We start from the raw sequence: 18,426 nt of genomic DNA, 5'->3' as shown, positions 1-18,426 counted from the left end.
TTTCCAAGGCAAATCATTCAATATCATGGTAATACAAGTCTATGCCCCAACCAGTAACGCTGAAGAAGCTGAAGTTGAATGGTTCTATGAAGACCTACAAGACCTTTTCAAACTAACACCCCCCAAAAGATGCCCTTTTCATTATACGGGACTGGCATGCAAAAGCACGAAGTCAAGAAACACCTGAAGTTACCGGCAAATTTGGCCTTGGGGGTACAGAATGAAGCAGGGCAAAGGCTAATAAGAGTTTTGCCAAGAGAACGCACTGGTCATAACAAACCCCTTCTTCCAACAACATAAGAGAAGACTCTACACATGGACATCACCAGCTGGCCAATACTGAAATCAGATTGATTATATTCTTTGCAGCCAAAGATGGAGAAGCTCTATACAAAACAAATGGGAGCAAAACAAGAATGGGAGCTGACTGTGGCTCAGACCAGAAATTCCTTCTTGCCAAATTCAGACAGAAATTGAAGAAAGTAGGGAAAACCACTAGACCATTCAGGTATGACCTAAATCAAGTCCCTTATGATTATACAGTGGAAGTGAGAAATAGATTTAAGGGTCTAGATCTGATAGCCAGAGTGCCTGATGAACTATGGACGGAGTTCGTGACACTGTACAGGAGACAGGGATCTAGACCATCCCCAAGAAAAAAAAATGCAAAAAAGCAAAATGGCTGTCAGAGGAGGCGTTACAAATAGCTGTGAAAAGAAGAGACGCAAAAAGCAAAGGAGAAAAGGAAAGGTATACCCATTTGAATGCAGAGTTCCAAAGAAAAGCAAGGAGAGATAAGAAAGCCTTCCTCAGTGATCAGTGCAAAGAAACAGAGGAAAACAATAGAATGGGAAAGACTAGAGATCTCTTCAAAAAAATTAGAGATACCAAGGGAACATTTCATGCAAAGATGGGCTCAATAAAGGACAAAAATGGTATGGACCTAACAGAAACAGAAGATATTAAGAAGAGGTGGTAAGAATACACAGAAGAACTATACAAAAAAGATCTTCATGACCCAGATAACCACGATGGTGTAATCACTCACCTAGAGCCAGACATCCTGGAATGTGAAGTCAAATGGGCCTTGGGAAGCATCACTATGAACAAAGCCAGTATAGATGATGGAATTCCAGTTGAGCTATTTCAAATCCTAAAAGATGACGCTGTTAAAGTGCTGCACTCAATATGCCAGCAAATTTTGGAAGACTCAGCAGTGGCCACAGGTCTGGAAAAGGTCAGTGTTCATTCTAATCCCAAAGAAAGGCAATGCCAAAGAATATTCAAACTACTGTACAATTGCACTCATCTCACATGCTAGCAAAGTAATGCTCAAAATTCTCCACGCCAGGTTTCAATAGTACGTGAACTGTAAACTTCCAGATGTTCAAGCTGTTTTAGAAAAGGCAGAGGAACCAGAGATCAAATTGGCAACATCCACTGGATAATCAAGAAAGAAGAGAGTTCCAGAAAAACATCTACTTCTGCTTTATTGAATATGCCAAAACCTTTGACTGTGTAGATCACAATATAATTATGGAAGTTTTTGAAAGAGCTAGGAATACCAGACCACCTGACCTGCCTCTTAAGAAATCTGTATGGAGGTCCAGAAGCAACAGTTAGAACTGGTCATTGAACAACCAACGGGTTCCAAATAGGGAAAGGAGTACATCAAGGCTGTATATTGTCACCATGCTTATTTAACTTACATGCAGAGTACATCATTAGAAATGCTGGGCTGGATGAAGCACAAGCTGGAATCAAGATTGCCAGGAGAAATATCAATAACCTCAGATATGCAGATGACACCACCCTTATGGCAGAAAGTGAAGAGGAACTAAAGAGCCTCCTGACGAAAGTAAAAGAGGAGAGTGAAAGAGTTGACTTAAAGCTCAACATGCAGAAAACTAAGATTATGGCATCTGGTCCCATCACTTCATGGCAAATAGATGGGGAAACAGTGGAAACAGTGACTGACTTTATTGGGGGGGGGCTCCAAATCACTGTAGATTGTGATTGCAGCCATGAAATTAAAAGACGCTTACTCCTTGGAAGGAAATTATGACCAACCTAGACGTGCTGCAATTCATGGGGTCGCAAAGAGTCGGACACGACTGAGCGACTGAACTGAACTGAGACAGCATATTAAAAAGCAGACATTACTTTGCCAACAAAGTCCATCTAGTTAAGGCTATGGTTTTTCCGTAGTCATGTTGGATGTGAGAATTGAACTATAAAGAAAGCTGAGCACCAAAGAATTGATGCTTTTGAATTGTGGTGTTGGAGAAGACTCTTGAGAGTCCCTTGGACTGCAAGGAGATCCAACCAGTCCATCCTAAAGGAGATCAATCCTGAGTGTTCATTGGAAGGACTGATGTTGAAGCTGAAATGCCAATACTTTGACCACCTGATGTGAAGAGCTGATTTATTTGAAAAGACCCTGATGCTGGGAAAGCCTGAAGGCAGGAGGAGAAGGGGACAACAGAGGATGAGATGGTTGGATGGCATCACCGACTCAATGGACATGGGTTTGGGTGAACTCCAGGAATTGGTGATGGACAGGGAGGCCTGGCGTGCTGCGGTCCACAGGATCGCAAATAACTGGACATGACTAAGTGACAGAACTGAACTAAAGTGAAAGAAACAAAAGACCTATATATAAAAAACTATAAAACAGTGATGAAAGAAATCAAAGATGACACAAACAGATGGAGAAATACACCATGTTCATGCTCAGAAGAATCAATAAAGTGAAAATAAGTATACTACCCAAAGCAATCTATAGATTCAATGCAATCCCTATCAAGCTAGCAACAGTATTTTTCAGAGAACTAGAACAAATAATTTCACAATTTGTATGGAAATACAAAAACCTCAAATAGCCAAAGCAATCTTGAGAAAGAAGAATGGAACCAGAGGAATTAACCTGCCTGACTTCAGACTATACCACAAAGCTACTGTCATTAAGACAGTGTGTATTGGCACAAAGACAGAAATATAGATCAATGGAACAAAGCCCAGAAATAAGAAAGCCCAGAGATAAATCCACACACCTATGGATACCTTATCTTTGACAAAGGAGGCAAGAATATGGAGAAAAGACAATCTCTTTAACAAATAGTTCTGGGAAAACTGTTCAACCACTTGTAAAAGAATGTATGTAACTACAACATTTTCTAATACCATACACAAAAATGAACTCAAAATGGATTAAACATCTAAATGTAAGACCAGAAACTATAAAACTCCTAGAGGGAAACACAGGCAAAACACTCTCTGACATAAATCAAAGCAGGATCCTCTATGATCCACCCCCCAGAGTAATGAAAATAAAAGCAAAACTAAACAAACAGGATCTAATTAAAACTAAAAGCTTTTGCACAACGAAGGAAATTTATAAGCAAGGTGAAAAGACAGCCTTCAGAATGGGAGAAAATAATAGAAAATGAAGCAACTGACAATTAATCTCAAAAATATACAAGCAGCTCATGCAGCTCAATTACAGAAAAATAAATGATCCAATCAAAAAATGGGCCAAAGAACTAAACAGACATTTCTCCAAAGAAGACATACAGATGGCTAACAGGCACAAGAAAAGATGCTCAAAATCACTCATTATCAGAGAAATGCAAAACCACAATGAGGTACCATCCCATGCCGGTCAGGATGGCTGCTATCAAAAAGATTACAAATAATAAATGCTGGAGAGGGTGTGGAGAAAAGGGCACCCTCTTACACTGTTGGTGGGAATGCAAACTAGTACAGCCACTATGGAGAACACTGTGGAGATTCCTTAAAAAACTGGAAATAGAACTGCTATATGACCCAGCAATCCCACTGCTGCGCATACACACCAAGGAAACCAGAATTGAAGGAGACATGTGTACTCGAATGTTCATCGCAGCACTGTTTACAATAGCCAGGACATGGAAGCAACCTAGATGTCCATCAGCAGACGAATGGATAAGAAAACTGTGGTACATATACACAATGGAATATTACTCAGCCATTAAGAAGAATACATTTGAATCAGTTCTAATGAGGTGGGTGAAACTGGAGCCTATTATACAGAGTGAAGTAAGCCAGAAAGAAAAACACCAGTACAGTATATTAACGCATATACATGGAATTTATAAAGATGGTAACAATGATCCTATATGCAAGACAGCAAAAGAGACACAGATGTAAAGAACAGACATTTGGACTCTGTGGGAGAAGGCAAGGGTGGGATGATTTGACAGAACAGCAATGAAACATGTATATTACCATATGTGAAATAGATCACCAATCCAGGTTCGATCCATGAGACAGGGCGCTCAGGCCAGGTGCACTGGGACAACCCTGAGGGATGAGATTGGGAGGGAGATAGGAGGGGGCTTCAGGAAGGGGGATGCATGTACATCCATGGCTGATTCATGTCAATGTGTGGCAAAAACCACTACAACACTGTAATTAGCCTCCAATTAAAATCAATTAATTAAAAAATAATTTTAAAAAAAGCCCTTCTGAACATAATATAAAGAGAGAAAACAAAAAGGAAAAGACTGATATTTAACTTGATGAAAAATCTCCAAAAAAACTGAAACAAATCAAAAGGTAAATGGAAAAACTAGAAAAAATGATCACAGTCACATGACAGGCATATGACCAATTAAAAACAAAAAAGTGTACAATCTCAGTAGTAAGCAGTATTACATAAAACTGGTACATTAAAATTTTTTTCTCAGTGTGGATAACCGAAAACAATTTAGCTATAAACATAATTATTTCATGCAAAAACATTACAGCTGACCCTCGGACAACACTGGGGTTAGGGATGTGAACCCTCTGTGAAATCGAAAGTCCACACATATGGTCATTTAGCATCGGCCCTCTATATACGGGGTCCCTCTGCATCTGCAGATTTAACCAACCTCAACAGAAAAAAAATCAATGTGTAAATAAACACAAGCAGTTCAAACCTGCGCTGTTCAAGGGTCAATGTATTACTTAATGATCTGAAATGTTCACCATCTCTGTATGTAACTGAAAAGTGGTTCATGTTAAATTTCTACATTATTGGGGAGAAAGTATAAACCCATATAGAAAAGTGGAAGCACAACAAAGTAGCAATGATAGTTTTCTTCAGGTGAATGAGATTAGGGTCAGTTTTTCTCCCACTGTATCTGCAAACTGGCGATCATAAATATACCTGTTATCTTCACAGTTAACTGTGAGAATTAGATGAAATAATAAATTTAAGTACTTAATATAATATCTAGCAAATATATATTAAGCCCTCAAATATTTATTTTTGCATTATAAGTTCTTTACTTAGCTATTTCTAACTAAGCTATTCACTTAGTTATTTCTAGAATTTTTACAACAAATGGCACTTTTTAAAACAGAAAATCTTACTGTTATAAGGTACACTCATTTTTTATGAAGTGTTATATTTCATTAAATAAAGTTTAAAATTATCTTCTAAATAGATTATACTAAAATGGAAATAAAAAGGTATATAAATCTATGTCCACAAGGGATCTGTAGTCTACAAACAACAAATAAAAATGTGCTGTGTGAAATGTGCCATAAGAAAACCAAAATGCTACAAGATATAGAGAAAAAAGGCAAGATCATATCCAGGTTTTCTGTGTTTGGGGCTGGAACAGGGAAATGAGAAAAAACATCAGGGTAGATGACATGTGAAATGAACCTTGAGCAAATCTGGGAACGATTCAGCATTGTGACAGGAGTGCTCTGATCTGGCTAGAAGAAAAAACTGGAAAGAGTACGACTAAAGTTATTTAGGCTGAAGCTACACTGTAGAACAATGCTTTCAAACTTATTTGACAGTGACCCACGTTAAGGAATGTTTTACATCATGACTCAAGACATAAACATGTCAGTGTATGTATATATATTTGTATTTATGTATATAAACATGTACACTGGAACAAATGTCATAAAATATGAAAAGATGTCATATATGCTGATGACTTTTTTTTGAGAGTGCTGGTAGCAACCTACTAAATTTATTTTAGGACTGGTTAAATGGATTGGAACTCTTCATTTGAAAAGCTTGAGGGCTTTAGTAAATGATTCAACAGCCACTGAAGCTTAAGTCCATGGTGTGGCAGGATGGAAGTCTTACTCTTTAAAAAGTCATCTATTAACAGTGTATAAGATAAATTACCTAGAATTAGAAGGCAGGAGGCAGGAAGTCTTATTAGGTTACTGAAATAATACCAGTAAGAGATAATGAGATTCTAAATAAGAGAAATGTAAAGTGGAAGAGAAAATATATCTGAGAACTATTTCAGAGATTAAAAATTCCCAAACTTTGAGAAACAGAAAAGTGAAAAGGGAGATTCACAGTCAGAATATCTGGATAAAATGACAAAACCCCAAACAGAAATGATGAAGTCAAGTTGAATGCTTGGTTTGGGAAGTAAATGATGACCTCACGTTTCAGCATAGTGCGCCAAAGGTATTCATAGAACAACAGAGTGAAATACGCTACAAAGGCAGTTAATAAAACAGAGCCCCAAAGACCATTACAGGGAATGCCAGTGAAGCTGTGGGCTTCCCTGGTGGCTCAGATGGTAAAGAGCCCACCTGCAATGTAGGAGACCTGGGTTCAACCCCTGGGTCAGGGAGATCTCCTGGAGAAGGGATTGGCTACCCACTTCAGTATTTTTGCCTGGAGAATCCCATGGAGAATCCCATGGACAGAGGAGCCTGATGGGCTACAGAGTCCATGGGGTCGCAAAGTTGGACATGACTGAAGTGACTCAGCACGCATATACACGCACACACAACACAATGAAGCTGTGGCGAAGTTAGTAACTTCATATCCTGCTGCCAGAAGACAATGTTGATACATATCAAGAGCAATACAGGTGTTTACATGCTTTGATGCAACTACTATTTTTAAGAATGTATTTATTCCAAGGACAAATTCATCAAAAAAGTAAATAGATGAATATATTCAATGAATACCAGGTGACCAATTCTAAACAACCTAGGTGTTCAGTAATAGGGTAATAGGGCTTCCCTGGTGGTCCAGTGATTAAGAATCTGCCTGCCAATGCAGATGACATGGGTTTGATCCCTGGTCTGGGAAGATCTCAAATGCTTTGGAACAACTAAACCAGTGTGCCATAACTATTGAGCCTGTGCCCTAGGTCCCTGGTACAACTACTAAGCCCAAGTACCTAAAGCCTGTGCCCTGCAGAAGAAAAGCCACCACAATGAGAAGCCTGCGCACCACAGGGTTACAAACAGTAACCCCTGCTCACTGCAACTAGAGAAAGCCCATGTGTGCAGTAACAAAGACCCACAGAGCCAAAATAAATAAAACAATAAACCTTAAAAAAAACTTACAGAAAATAGTTTAAAAAAATAGTAATGAACAATTACAGAATGTTGACTTGACAGAATATAACTACAGTTTAGAAAAGGGGATACAAAAACTACATTCCTTACTGTTAGTTATTTTAAAAATACCTATGCATGTAGTGTTTTAAAAGTACTATACAAAATATAGTACTGGAAAAGTACTATACAAAAATGAAACCAAATGTTAAAGACTGATCGAATTAGCGTGGATGTATTTTTCACCTTTAAAAATTTCTGGTACACTAATACACAGTTTTAAATGATTTTAATGTTTGCAAAAAGGGTTTCCCTGAAAAAGGAGTGTGAGGAGGAGAGGAAGGAGGGAGATAAAAAAAGAGTATTTTTAAATGGCCTCAAATATTCCTTTTTCCCCCACTACACTCAATGACATGACAAAATACTCAACTTTTTTACTTATGAAAAATTTTACATGTGCCAAAGAATATATAAATTGACATGGCAAGTAAAAAGAAAAACAAACTAATATGCAGATTATATAAACATTACCAATATTTTGGCATCCCCCACATTTCTCTCCCCAATCGTATCCTTTCCCCCATTGCTGAGACTATCCTCTATTATGAATTTGTTTGTCACTCTCTTCATTATTAATAGTCTTTTACAACATACAGATGTATCCCTGAGCAATCAGTTAAACTTTCTATTTTTTGAAATTTATATAAACTGTATCAAACTATTACTATTTGGTAACTTGCTTATTTCATTAAAGATTATGTTTTTGATATTCATTCATGTTGTTATGTATTGCTATAACTCATTCATTTCTTCTACTGACTTTGTTGTCACAAACAACTGAGCTTGAATCATTCTTCTTGAACATGTCTCCAGGGTATAATCTAAGGCAGAATTTCTAGAACACACAGTCTACCCATCATCTTCAACTGTAAAAGTTAATGCCACATTGTTCTCCAAAAGGGCTACACCAAGTGACAGTACTCCTAGTAATCTGTTCTTGCTCTTCTACATCCTCACCATACTGCCTATTGTCTGATTCCCATCATTAGTCTTCACCTTCCTTCAGTTATTCCTAGGCACTGCAGTGAAATTAATATTACCATGTAGAACTTTGTCTTCTGCTCAAAAACTTTAAAAAATTCTTTTTTATCTCCTGACTAAATCATAAATCAGGCTTTTAAGTCCTCCACAATCCTTCCAAACCCACTGTGCCAAACTTAAACTACACTCCTCAATGAATCTCGTCTTAAACTGGTTTATACTTTATTGCCTCAATCCTTTTATTCATGGCATTCCAGCGTCTCCTCCCTCACCTCTGCATGTTCAAATTCTACTGTGCTTTAAATTCCAATTCAAAAATTATTTTCCTCCTAAGAAAGCCATCTCTCATCTCTATTCCTATGAATTACCTTTTTTTAACTTTTCACTTTTCCTACCTTGTATAAAAACAATGATCTTTATTAAGCACATGCTGTGTACAAATGCTCTAATATTTTATACCATGATTGCTAACTTTCATAACAACAGTGCATGAAAGGCAGGTAATTTCATTCCAACATAACAGAGCTGACAAGCTGCAGTGCTGTATTTTGTGTTATTAGGCTTCTTTGATTTCAGAGACTATATTATCTTTCTACTACACTGACTGTCACTTTGACTTAAAAATATCATTAACATTGATTAATAATTTAACTTATGTGTAAATTTTGCTCTACAAAAGATGTGAAACACCTAATTACTTGCTCAAGTATATTAATATCATTCTTACAATGATCTGAGATGCTTAAAGAATAAGATATAAACCACAAAGGGAAAAATCAAAATCAACGTAAAAAGAGGAAACAAATACACTACCTATAAATGATAACATGGTTGCTTGCATTGTACACAAAATTTGACAGTCAAGGCAACCCAGGAAAACACCAAATTTAATTCAGTGCTAGAAAGGACAAAGCTCACAAGTACCTGAGGGCAGGCAAGAATGTCCCATACTAAGCTGAAAATAAATTTTCATGTCATACAGTGTTTTTATAAAGCGATATTACTGCTGCATTGGAATAAAAAATTCTTAAGAGTCTGGCTCCATCTGTGTGTCCTATATAACAACATAGTTTAAGCGTTTAATTTGTTGAATGACTGAATTTATTAGAGGAAACAAAAAACGAACATCCACTGAAGACAGTAAAAGGATGGAAAATGGGCTTTTCAATGTGAAATAGCCACTGGAAGGAATTTATTAAAGTCAGAAAAAAATGAATCAAACCACCATTAAGTAGAAATGAGGATATGGCAAAAGTTACACAGCACTGATTTACAGAAGAGAATATAAACGGGAAAGAGTATTGTCCAGCAATACCTGGTTAGACAGAAATTAAATTGTAATAGAGAAGGCAGACAGGACTGTGAAAGCAAATGCTGCATACTGACATGAAGGGAATGCCAGAAAATCAAGGAAGTAAGGGAAGGCGTTCATGGGGACATGACTGAAATTATTTACTACAAGCTCTAGGCTGAGAAGATAGTTACTGATAGACTAGAGGGCAAAAGAAGGTAAAAAGCAGATTCATAGTTTAAAAGGAAGTAAAATAGAAGACTGGTGGTTTATGGTGGGAAAAATAGATGCAAACTCAGAGGTCTCTATTTGATAATATCTTTTGGGTTTTTTTCCTGTATTTTTCCAAACAGTATCTTAAAATGTGAGTACCAGTCTTAGCTTGTGAGCCTTACAAAATCAGACTGCAGACCAACTATAGTTTGTAACCCCTGGTTTGCAGGACAAAATTCTAACTTCTTATTTTCACATCAAAAGACATTTATAACCTAATTCCAATTCATTTCTCTAATCATGTTATCCCACACTCACTTAAGTCTTTACTTCTTAGATGCATAATTTTTCAGTTCCCTGAATATTCAATCTGAAGGCTTTTCATTGCTCTGGGCCATTGCTCTTGCAGTTCCCTTAGGTTTTTCTCTATTTCTCAGTTTATACAGTTATTTGCATTCAAATCCATTGCAAATGTCACTTCTTTATATACCTTTCCCAATTACCCAAGGAGTGGTCTATTATCTTTTCTATTTAAAAAGTTTTTTTTTTTAATTTTCCCTCTCCCTCTTAAATCCTTCATCATGCTGAGTGATATTCTCTTTACAGTCTACTTCCTCCTATCCCCAACTACCCTGAGTATCTAAGTCAAGGATGGTCTTAACCATCTTGATATTCCCACTCCCCGATACAGATGCCTAACAATACTGAGCATTATAGCACATGCTCAATAAATATTAACCAATTAATGAAGTACCTCACACTTTTTAATATAAATATCTATGTGTAATAATGACTAATACACTAAAACTATAGTTTTATACAATCATAATTGAATTCCACTGTTTACATTTTTAAAAAATGAAAAATAATTTCACTGTGATTTTAAGAGAATTTTCTATTTTACATGCCTGGTTGTGTTCATGAGCTGTGTAATTATCTGTTCCATTATATTCTGTAAGCTGTTCTCTTCTTTTTTCTCTAGTAAGAATTTTATGAACATCATCTTCCAGTCTATTGAAGAATCCTCCATCATGTGACAAAGTCTGAGAAGAACTCAATTCCTGTCAAAAATGAATTAAGATTCACTATCAATCAACACAAAAGTGCACACATTTAATAAACCTAGTTGGCCACTAGAAGCATGGAAAATGAAAGAAAAATTATAATTAAGAGACAAATCAACCATCTGATTCTTCTCTATCTTCAGGTGATAATCAGCAGAAACACATATGCAAATGTCCTTTTCTTTACATTTTTTGAGTTGGGTAATTGCTTTATTTTTAAATTATTTTTATACATGTAACATACAATTTATCCATTTAATTAATTAGCACAATTATGTTTTAATATACTGATAGAGTTGTATAGCCATAACCCACTCAAAAAGTTTCATCAGCCCAAAAAGAAACCCACAACTTACTAGCATCATCTCCCATTCTCTCCTAATTCCTGACCCCTCAGTTGTTCTCTAGGCAACACTGATCTACTTTCTGTCAGTATAGATTCGGCTATTCTGGATATCTGATATAAATGGAATCATATAGTATAAAGTCTTTTGTGACTGACTTCTTTCACTTAGCAAAATGTTTTCAAGGTTCATCCATATTATAGCATCTATCAGCACTTCATTCCTTACTGCCAAATAATATCCCATTAATGGATAGACCATATTTTATTTCTCCATTCATCAGTTGATGGACATTTGAATTGTTCCTTCTTTGGGGTACTGTGAATATTGCTGCTATAAACATTCATGCAGGTTTTTGTGTGGACATGTTTTCAGATCTCTTATATATTCAGGTATATATCTGTAAGTAGATTTTCTGGGATGTATGGTAGCTCTGTGTAACCATTTGAAAAACTGCCAAATAGTTTTCCAAAGTGACTGTACTATTTTACAGCCTATCAGTGTATTAGTGTATGAGGGTTCTAATTTCACCACATTCTCACCAACACTTGTTATTATGCATCTCTTTATATTATAAAGACTCCAGTGAGTGTGAAGTGTGTGTGAATGAGATTCATTGTGGTTCTGAATTGTATTTCTCTGATGGCTAATTGTGCTAAGTATCTTTTCATGTGCTTACTGGACATTGGTATATCTTTTTGGAAAAATATTTATTCAGATATTTTGCCCAAGTTTTAATTGGGTTACTTTTTATTTCTGAGTTGCAGGAGTTCTTTACATATTCTAAAAACAACATGACTTGCACATACTTTCTCCCATTCTGTGCCTTGTCTTTTCACATTCTTGATATGAAAAGTATCCTTGGTATCACAGAAGTTTTACTTTTGACAAAGTCCAATTTATCCAAGAAATCACTGCCCAACTCAGGGTCACCAAGATTTACTTCTACATTTTCTTCTAAGAGCTTTTGCTGTAGCTACCTAGCATTATTTGTTAAGAAGATTATTATTTTCCCATTGAACTTGTCTTGACATTCTTGTTCAAAATTAATTCAACATAAATATTAAAGCTTCTTTCTAGACTCAACTTTACTCTGTCAACCTACATGTCTACCCTTATGCCATACCACACTGCCTTAACTACTCTAGCCTTGTATTACTATTTGAAAACAATTTTTACATATATTTTACACATGAATGATAAAGAAATGATTTTATCACAATCTACTCAACTATGTAAAATTACAGATTTTATATGTTCTCTAAGAAAAGTATCATTTCCTTTCCTGTCATAAGACAGACTGAAGAAAATGCTCCTTTCTCTCTTATAGGTTTTCCCTATGTCCCACATTCTTGAGCTTTAATATTCCCTATTTTACCGATTTTAATTATATTTGTGAGCAAATAACCCAACAGTTCAATGACTGTCCATCCTCTTCTTTTTACATTATCTTTTAGAAAGAGTTTGAAAGAAAAAAAACTTAAGTATCAGTGCTTAATATATACAAATGATATTTAAAATGCTTGTAGGTGAAGGTGAAGATGAAGTCGCTCAGTCGTGTCCGACTCTTTGCGACCCCATGGACTGTAGCCTACCAGGCTCCTCCGTCCAGGGGATTCTCCAGGCAAGAATACTGGAGTGGGTTGCCATTTCCTTCTCCAGGGGATCTTCCCAACCCAGGGATTTAATCCAGGTCTCCCACATTGGAGGCAGATGCTTTAACCTCTGAGCCACCAGGGAATACAAAATGTTTGTAGAGTACTTTATATTTCAAAACACTTACAGAAACATCCCTTTATTTGAATCTCATTAACATCATTAAGAAACTGATGGAGCAAGAATAATTTCCCCAGAAAATAATAACGGTCACAAGAAGTTTAACTTACCCACTAGTGATTCTCCTGCTAAGTGGTATAGACAGAACTCTAAATCTGCTTCATAAAATACTTCCAGTATATTCTGATAACGTTTCATTTTAAAGCAATGAATACAACAATGCTTAAAACACTGTTGAGCTTCCATGCGGGCTTCCCTAGTGGCTCAGATGGTAAAGCGTCTGTCTGCAATGCAGGAGACCCGGGTTTGATCCCTGGGTTGGGAAGACCCCCTGGAGAAGGAAATGGCAGCCCACTCTAGTATTCTTGCCTTTGTTGTTGTTGTTTAGTTGCTAAGTTGTGTCTAACTTTTTTGTGACCCCAAGGACTTTAGCATGCCAGGCTCCTCTGTCCGTGGGATTTTCAGACAAGAATACTGGAGTGAGTTGCCATTTCCTACTTCAGGGGATCTTCCTGACCCAGGAATCGAACTGCCTCTCCCACACTGCAAGTAGATTCTTTACTCCTGAGCCACTGGGAAAGTCAGGTATAGCATAATGATGGTAACTAATCAGCCTCTGGATTTCACTACTTTAAAGACTGCAGCTCCAATCTTTTTGTCCTGTATTTTTTGATAGCTACTGATTAAGAAGAGGCGGCAAGAATACACAGAAGAACTGTACAAAAAAGATTGTCACAACCCAGATAATCATGATGATGTGATCACTCACCTAGAACCAGACATCCTGGAACGTGAAGTCAAGTGGGCCTTAGAAAGCATCACTACGAATAAAGCTAGTAGAGGTGATGGAATTCCAGCTGAGCTACTTCAAATCCTGAAAGATGATGCTGTGAAAGTGCTGCACTCAGTATGCCAGCAAATTTGGAAAACTCAGCAGTGGCCACAGGTCTGGAAAAGGTCAGTTTTCATTCCAATCCCAAAGAAAGGCAATGCCAAAGAATGCTCAAACTACCGCACAATTGTACTCATCTCATATGCTAGTAAAGTAATGCTCAAAATTCTCCAAGCCACGCTTCAGCAATACGTGAACCGTGAACTTCCAGATGTTCAAGCTGGTTTTAGAAAAGGCAGAGGAACCAGAGATCACACTGCCAACATCCACTGGATCATCAAAAAAGCTAGAGAGTCCAGAAAAACGTCTATTTCTGCTTTATTGACCATGCCAAAGCCTTTGACTGTGTGGATCACAATAAACTGTGGAAAATTCTGAAAGGGATGGGAATACCAGACCCCTGACCTGCCTCTGGAGAAACCTATATGCAGATCAGGAAGCAACAGTTAGAACTGGACATGAAACAACAGACTGGTTCCAAATAGGAAAAGGAGTACGTCAAGGCTGTATATTGTCACCCTGCTTGTTTAACTTATATGCAGAGTGAAAGCGAAAGTGAAAGTGAAGTCGCTCAGTCGTTTCCGACTCTTTACGATCCCATGGACTGTAGCCCACCAGGCTCCTCTGTCCATAGGATTCTCCAGGCAAGAATATTGGAGTGGGTTGCCATTTCCTTCTCCAGGGGAATCTTCCCGACCCAGGGATCGAACCCAGGTCTCCCGCATTGCAGGCAGACGCTTTAACCTCTGAGCCGCCAGGGAAGCAGTACATCATGAGAAATGCTGGGCTGGAAGAAGCACAAGCTGGAATCAAGATTGCCGGGAGAAATCTCAATAATCTCAGATATGCAGATGACACCACCCTTATGGCAGAAAGTGAAGAGGAACTAAAAAGCCTCTTGATGAAAGTGAAAGTGGAGAGTGAAAAAGTTGGCTTAAAGCTCAACATTCAGAAAACTAAGATCATGGCATCCGGTCCCATCACTTCATGGGAAATAGATGGGGAAACAGTGTCAGACTTTATTTTGGGGGGCTCAAAATCAATGCAGATGGTGACTGCAGCCATGAAATTAAAAGACGCTTACTCCTTGGAAGGAAAGTTATGACCAATCTAGACAGCATATTAAAAAGCAGAGACATTACTTTGCCAACAAAGGTCTGTCTAGTCAAGGCTATGGTTTTTCCAGTAGTCATGCATGGATGTGAGAGTTGGACTGTGAAGAAAGCTGAGTGCCAAAGAATTGATGCTTTTGAACTGTGGTGTTGGAAAAGACTCTTGAGAGTCCCTTTGACTGCAAGGAGATCCAACCAGTCCATTCTAAAGAAGATCATTCCTGGGTGTTCTTTGGAAGGACTGATGCTGAAGCTGAAACACCAATACTTTGGCCACCTTATGCAAAGAGTTGACTCATTTGAAAAGACTCTGAGGCTGGGAGGGATTGGGGGCAGGAGGAGAAGGGGACAAGAGAGGATAAGATGGCTGGACTGCATCACCAACTTGATGCACATGAGTTTGGGTGAGCTCCGGGAGTTGGTGATGGACAGGGAGGCCTGGTGTGCTGCGATTCATGGGGTCGCAGAGTCAGACACGACTGAGTGACTGAACTGAACTGAACTGAACCGAACCATTACCAGCATGCCTATCCCAAATTTTGTCCTTGATTTTTTTTTTTTTTAGTGAGGCATAAACTTTCTTTTCAGCCTAAGGACAGAAGTTCTCAAAAGACACCTTGACAGGAAACTAGAGAAATGAAACAAAAATAAATAAACCCCACCTCTCACAACATGCACACCTAAAAAAAAAAAGACAAAAATGCAGCAAGTGTAAGAACGCATATTCTTTAATAAGTCTAGCCAATTCAATGTCAATTTTCTGTCCAAATAATCAAAATTAGAACTTTTCATTTAATTTTATAAGCCCCCAATTATTAAACACTAACAGTAAGTCAGAAGAGAAAAAGACTGGCAAACACAAAATACGAAAACATCTATTCCAGCCACAAAAGATAACTAAGTTATGTATGTACGAGAAACAGAAAAAATAAGAGAATAACTGCCCTTAAGTTCAAAACCTCTGAAAAAGTTATTTTGGAGTAGAAACTGCATGATTTACCTCAGAATATGCAAATTTAAAAGTCATATTGTCAAAGTTACCCCTCCCCAACAAAGACTTACGTATAGGCTGGAATCCAGAAATTAAGGTTAAAAGCATAAACGCTGGTAATTTCCACGAAATGTTTAGAACAGTTTCAGAGTGATATGACACAAGCATTTAGAATAAAATGAGAGTGTTATATTTTGGTTTGTTTGTGATATACATATGGTAAAAGTAATTTCCTCCCTTTGGGGTCCTTCTCTTTCCCTTGAGGAATCAGTTGAAATTTAATTCTTTTGGTTAAAAGAAATTTTAGATGGAATCAAAAATGTAAAGGGATGTCAGAACCTTTAATATGTATATACACATATAACACATCCCTGTATCTATACACATAAGTATATATACATATGTCTTCTGTCATCCACACTTACAATTGCCACACAGCCCACGAGGAGCCTCAGGTAGCTGCCCTCAGTGCTACCAGGTAACTCCAGTGATTCATCCACTGCAGCAGAGTAAGTGTTCTCTTCCCCGCAACATTTTCCTGGCAGAGTCAATTTCAATTTAACTAAAATTTTGAGCACCTATTATGTGTCAAGAATATAATTAAAAAGACAGTATGGTATTTGTTCAAGTATAGCTATATAGATCAATGGAACAAAATTGACAGACAGGACATAAACCTTCACATTTATGGTTAATTTTTCACGAAAACATCAAGGTACTTCATTAAAGAAATAAAATTGTTTTAAACAAATGGTTCTGGGAAAACTGGATACAGACATGCAAAAACTGAATGTGAACTGTTCACATTACACATAAAAATTAACTCAAAATTAGATCATGGAGAAGATTCTGTGAAGATGGCAGAGTAGGAAGCACCAGAACCCTGAGTCCTCACATAGACAATAATTGCACTGGCAGAATCTGTCTGATTTTGAAACAACTATTTTGGAACTCTGAAGTCTGTTGAAGGCTTGCAAATTTCAGGGGAACACTTGGGTGGTATACTGCAGTAAAGTTTGGTCAATTTTATATCTCAGTACAGTAGCAACTACCCATCCACCACCCTTAGTGATGTAGCAGAGAGCTGTGTGCATATTCCTGGAGTAGCTTGGACACAACTTATGGGCAGAAAGGAACTTCTCCTCCAAATAATGGGGATCTGTACTCTGGTCACTAATTATTGTTTCTCATCACAGAGATGCAGACCAAGAGACGGACAGATAGGCAGCCATTGTTGCTGTACTTCCCCTTCATTGCTGTAAGACCCTCCCCCTCCAGCTGAAGTGACTTCCAGTGGATTTAAAAGGCTAGTCCTCTCCCCACACCCACTTCATTGTTTGCTTTTCCAATTTTGAGAACCAGACATTAAAAAACAAGCCACTAAAAAACAATTGCCTATAAGGGGAAAATTAGAAAGTGACTACAAATACCTAAGGAAAGGTTCATTAAATATCTAAGACATTAAGCTTACATGTTATGTTGTTCTGTGAAACAGACAGCTGATAACAACAACAAAAAAAAACAAAATAGTAATAAGAAAACACCAATCCCCGGAAGGTGGAGAATCTGATTTCCAGAGTTATCACATTACTACACTCAAATGTTAGACTCAGTACTAGATTCATATTCCACAAAAAAATCACAAGGCATAAAAGAAACAGGAATGTATAAACCATTGAAAGGAAAAAAAAAATTAATAGAAACTATTCCTGGAAAAGACTTATTTATGGCAGTTATATTCAACAAAGACTTTTAAGCAATGTGTGAACAAAATGGAAATATAAATAGAGATTTAAAAACTTAAAAGATACCAAAAAGAAATTCTGGAGCTAAAAAGTACAATAGCTGAAACAACACATTCATTAGAGAGACTGAAAGGCAGAGATGTGCATGCAGAAGGAGGAATCAATAAACTTAAAGACAGGAAAACAGAAATTATCTAGGCTGAGAAACAGAAAGAAAAAGATTAAAGAAATGCAAACAGAGCCTAAGGGACCTGGGGGACACCATCAAGCAGGACAACGGACATACTGTAGGAGTCTTAGGAGGAGAAAAGTAAGAGGAAGTGCCAGACTATATGAGGAAATAGTAACTAAAAACTTCCCAAATCTGATGAAAGATATGACTATAAACATCCAAGAAGCTTAAAGAACTCCAAGTAAGATGGATTCAAGAAAGACTTACAGCAAGCCACATTATAATAAATTTTCAAAAGACAATGACAAAGAGAAAACCATAAAAGCAGCAAGAAGAAGCAAGTCATCATATACAAAGATCCTCAATAAAATCATGAGCAGAAACTTGAAGGCCAGAAGATGATGGGCTGAAATATTAAAAATACTAAAG

At 37.3% G+C, this 18,426-nt stretch overlaps 1 protein-coding gene across 4 annotated transcripts in view; it reads right to left on the bottom strand.

The window, feature by feature from the left end:
* GKAP1 (G kinase anchoring protein 1) overlaps positions 1–18,426 on the bottom strand; it is a 90,742-nt gene that overhangs the window by 15,315 nt on the left and 57,001 nt on the right. For 2 of the 4 annotated variants that reach the window (XM_069575847.1, XM_069575848.1), the window contains exon 8: positions 10,810–10,962. The exons of the other annotated variants lie outside the window; for them this stretch is intronic. In XM_069575847.1, coding sequence (XP_069431948.1) covers positions 10,810–10,962 — 153 coding nt within the window. The remainder of the gene's footprint in view (positions 1–10,809; positions 10,963–18,426) is intronic. 4 annotated transcript variants of the gene reach the window in all.

The sequence above is a fragment of the Ovis canadensis genome, chromosome 2 (genome assembly GCF_042477335.2).
Source record: "Ovis canadensis isolate MfBH-ARS-UI-01 breed Bighorn chromosome 2, ARS-UI_OviCan_v2, whole genome shotgun sequence".
Taxonomy (NCBI): domain Eukaryota; kingdom Metazoa; phylum Chordata; class Mammalia; order Artiodactyla; family Bovidae; genus Ovis; species Ovis canadensis.
This window is presented reverse-complemented; position numbering and strand designations above follow the sequence as displayed.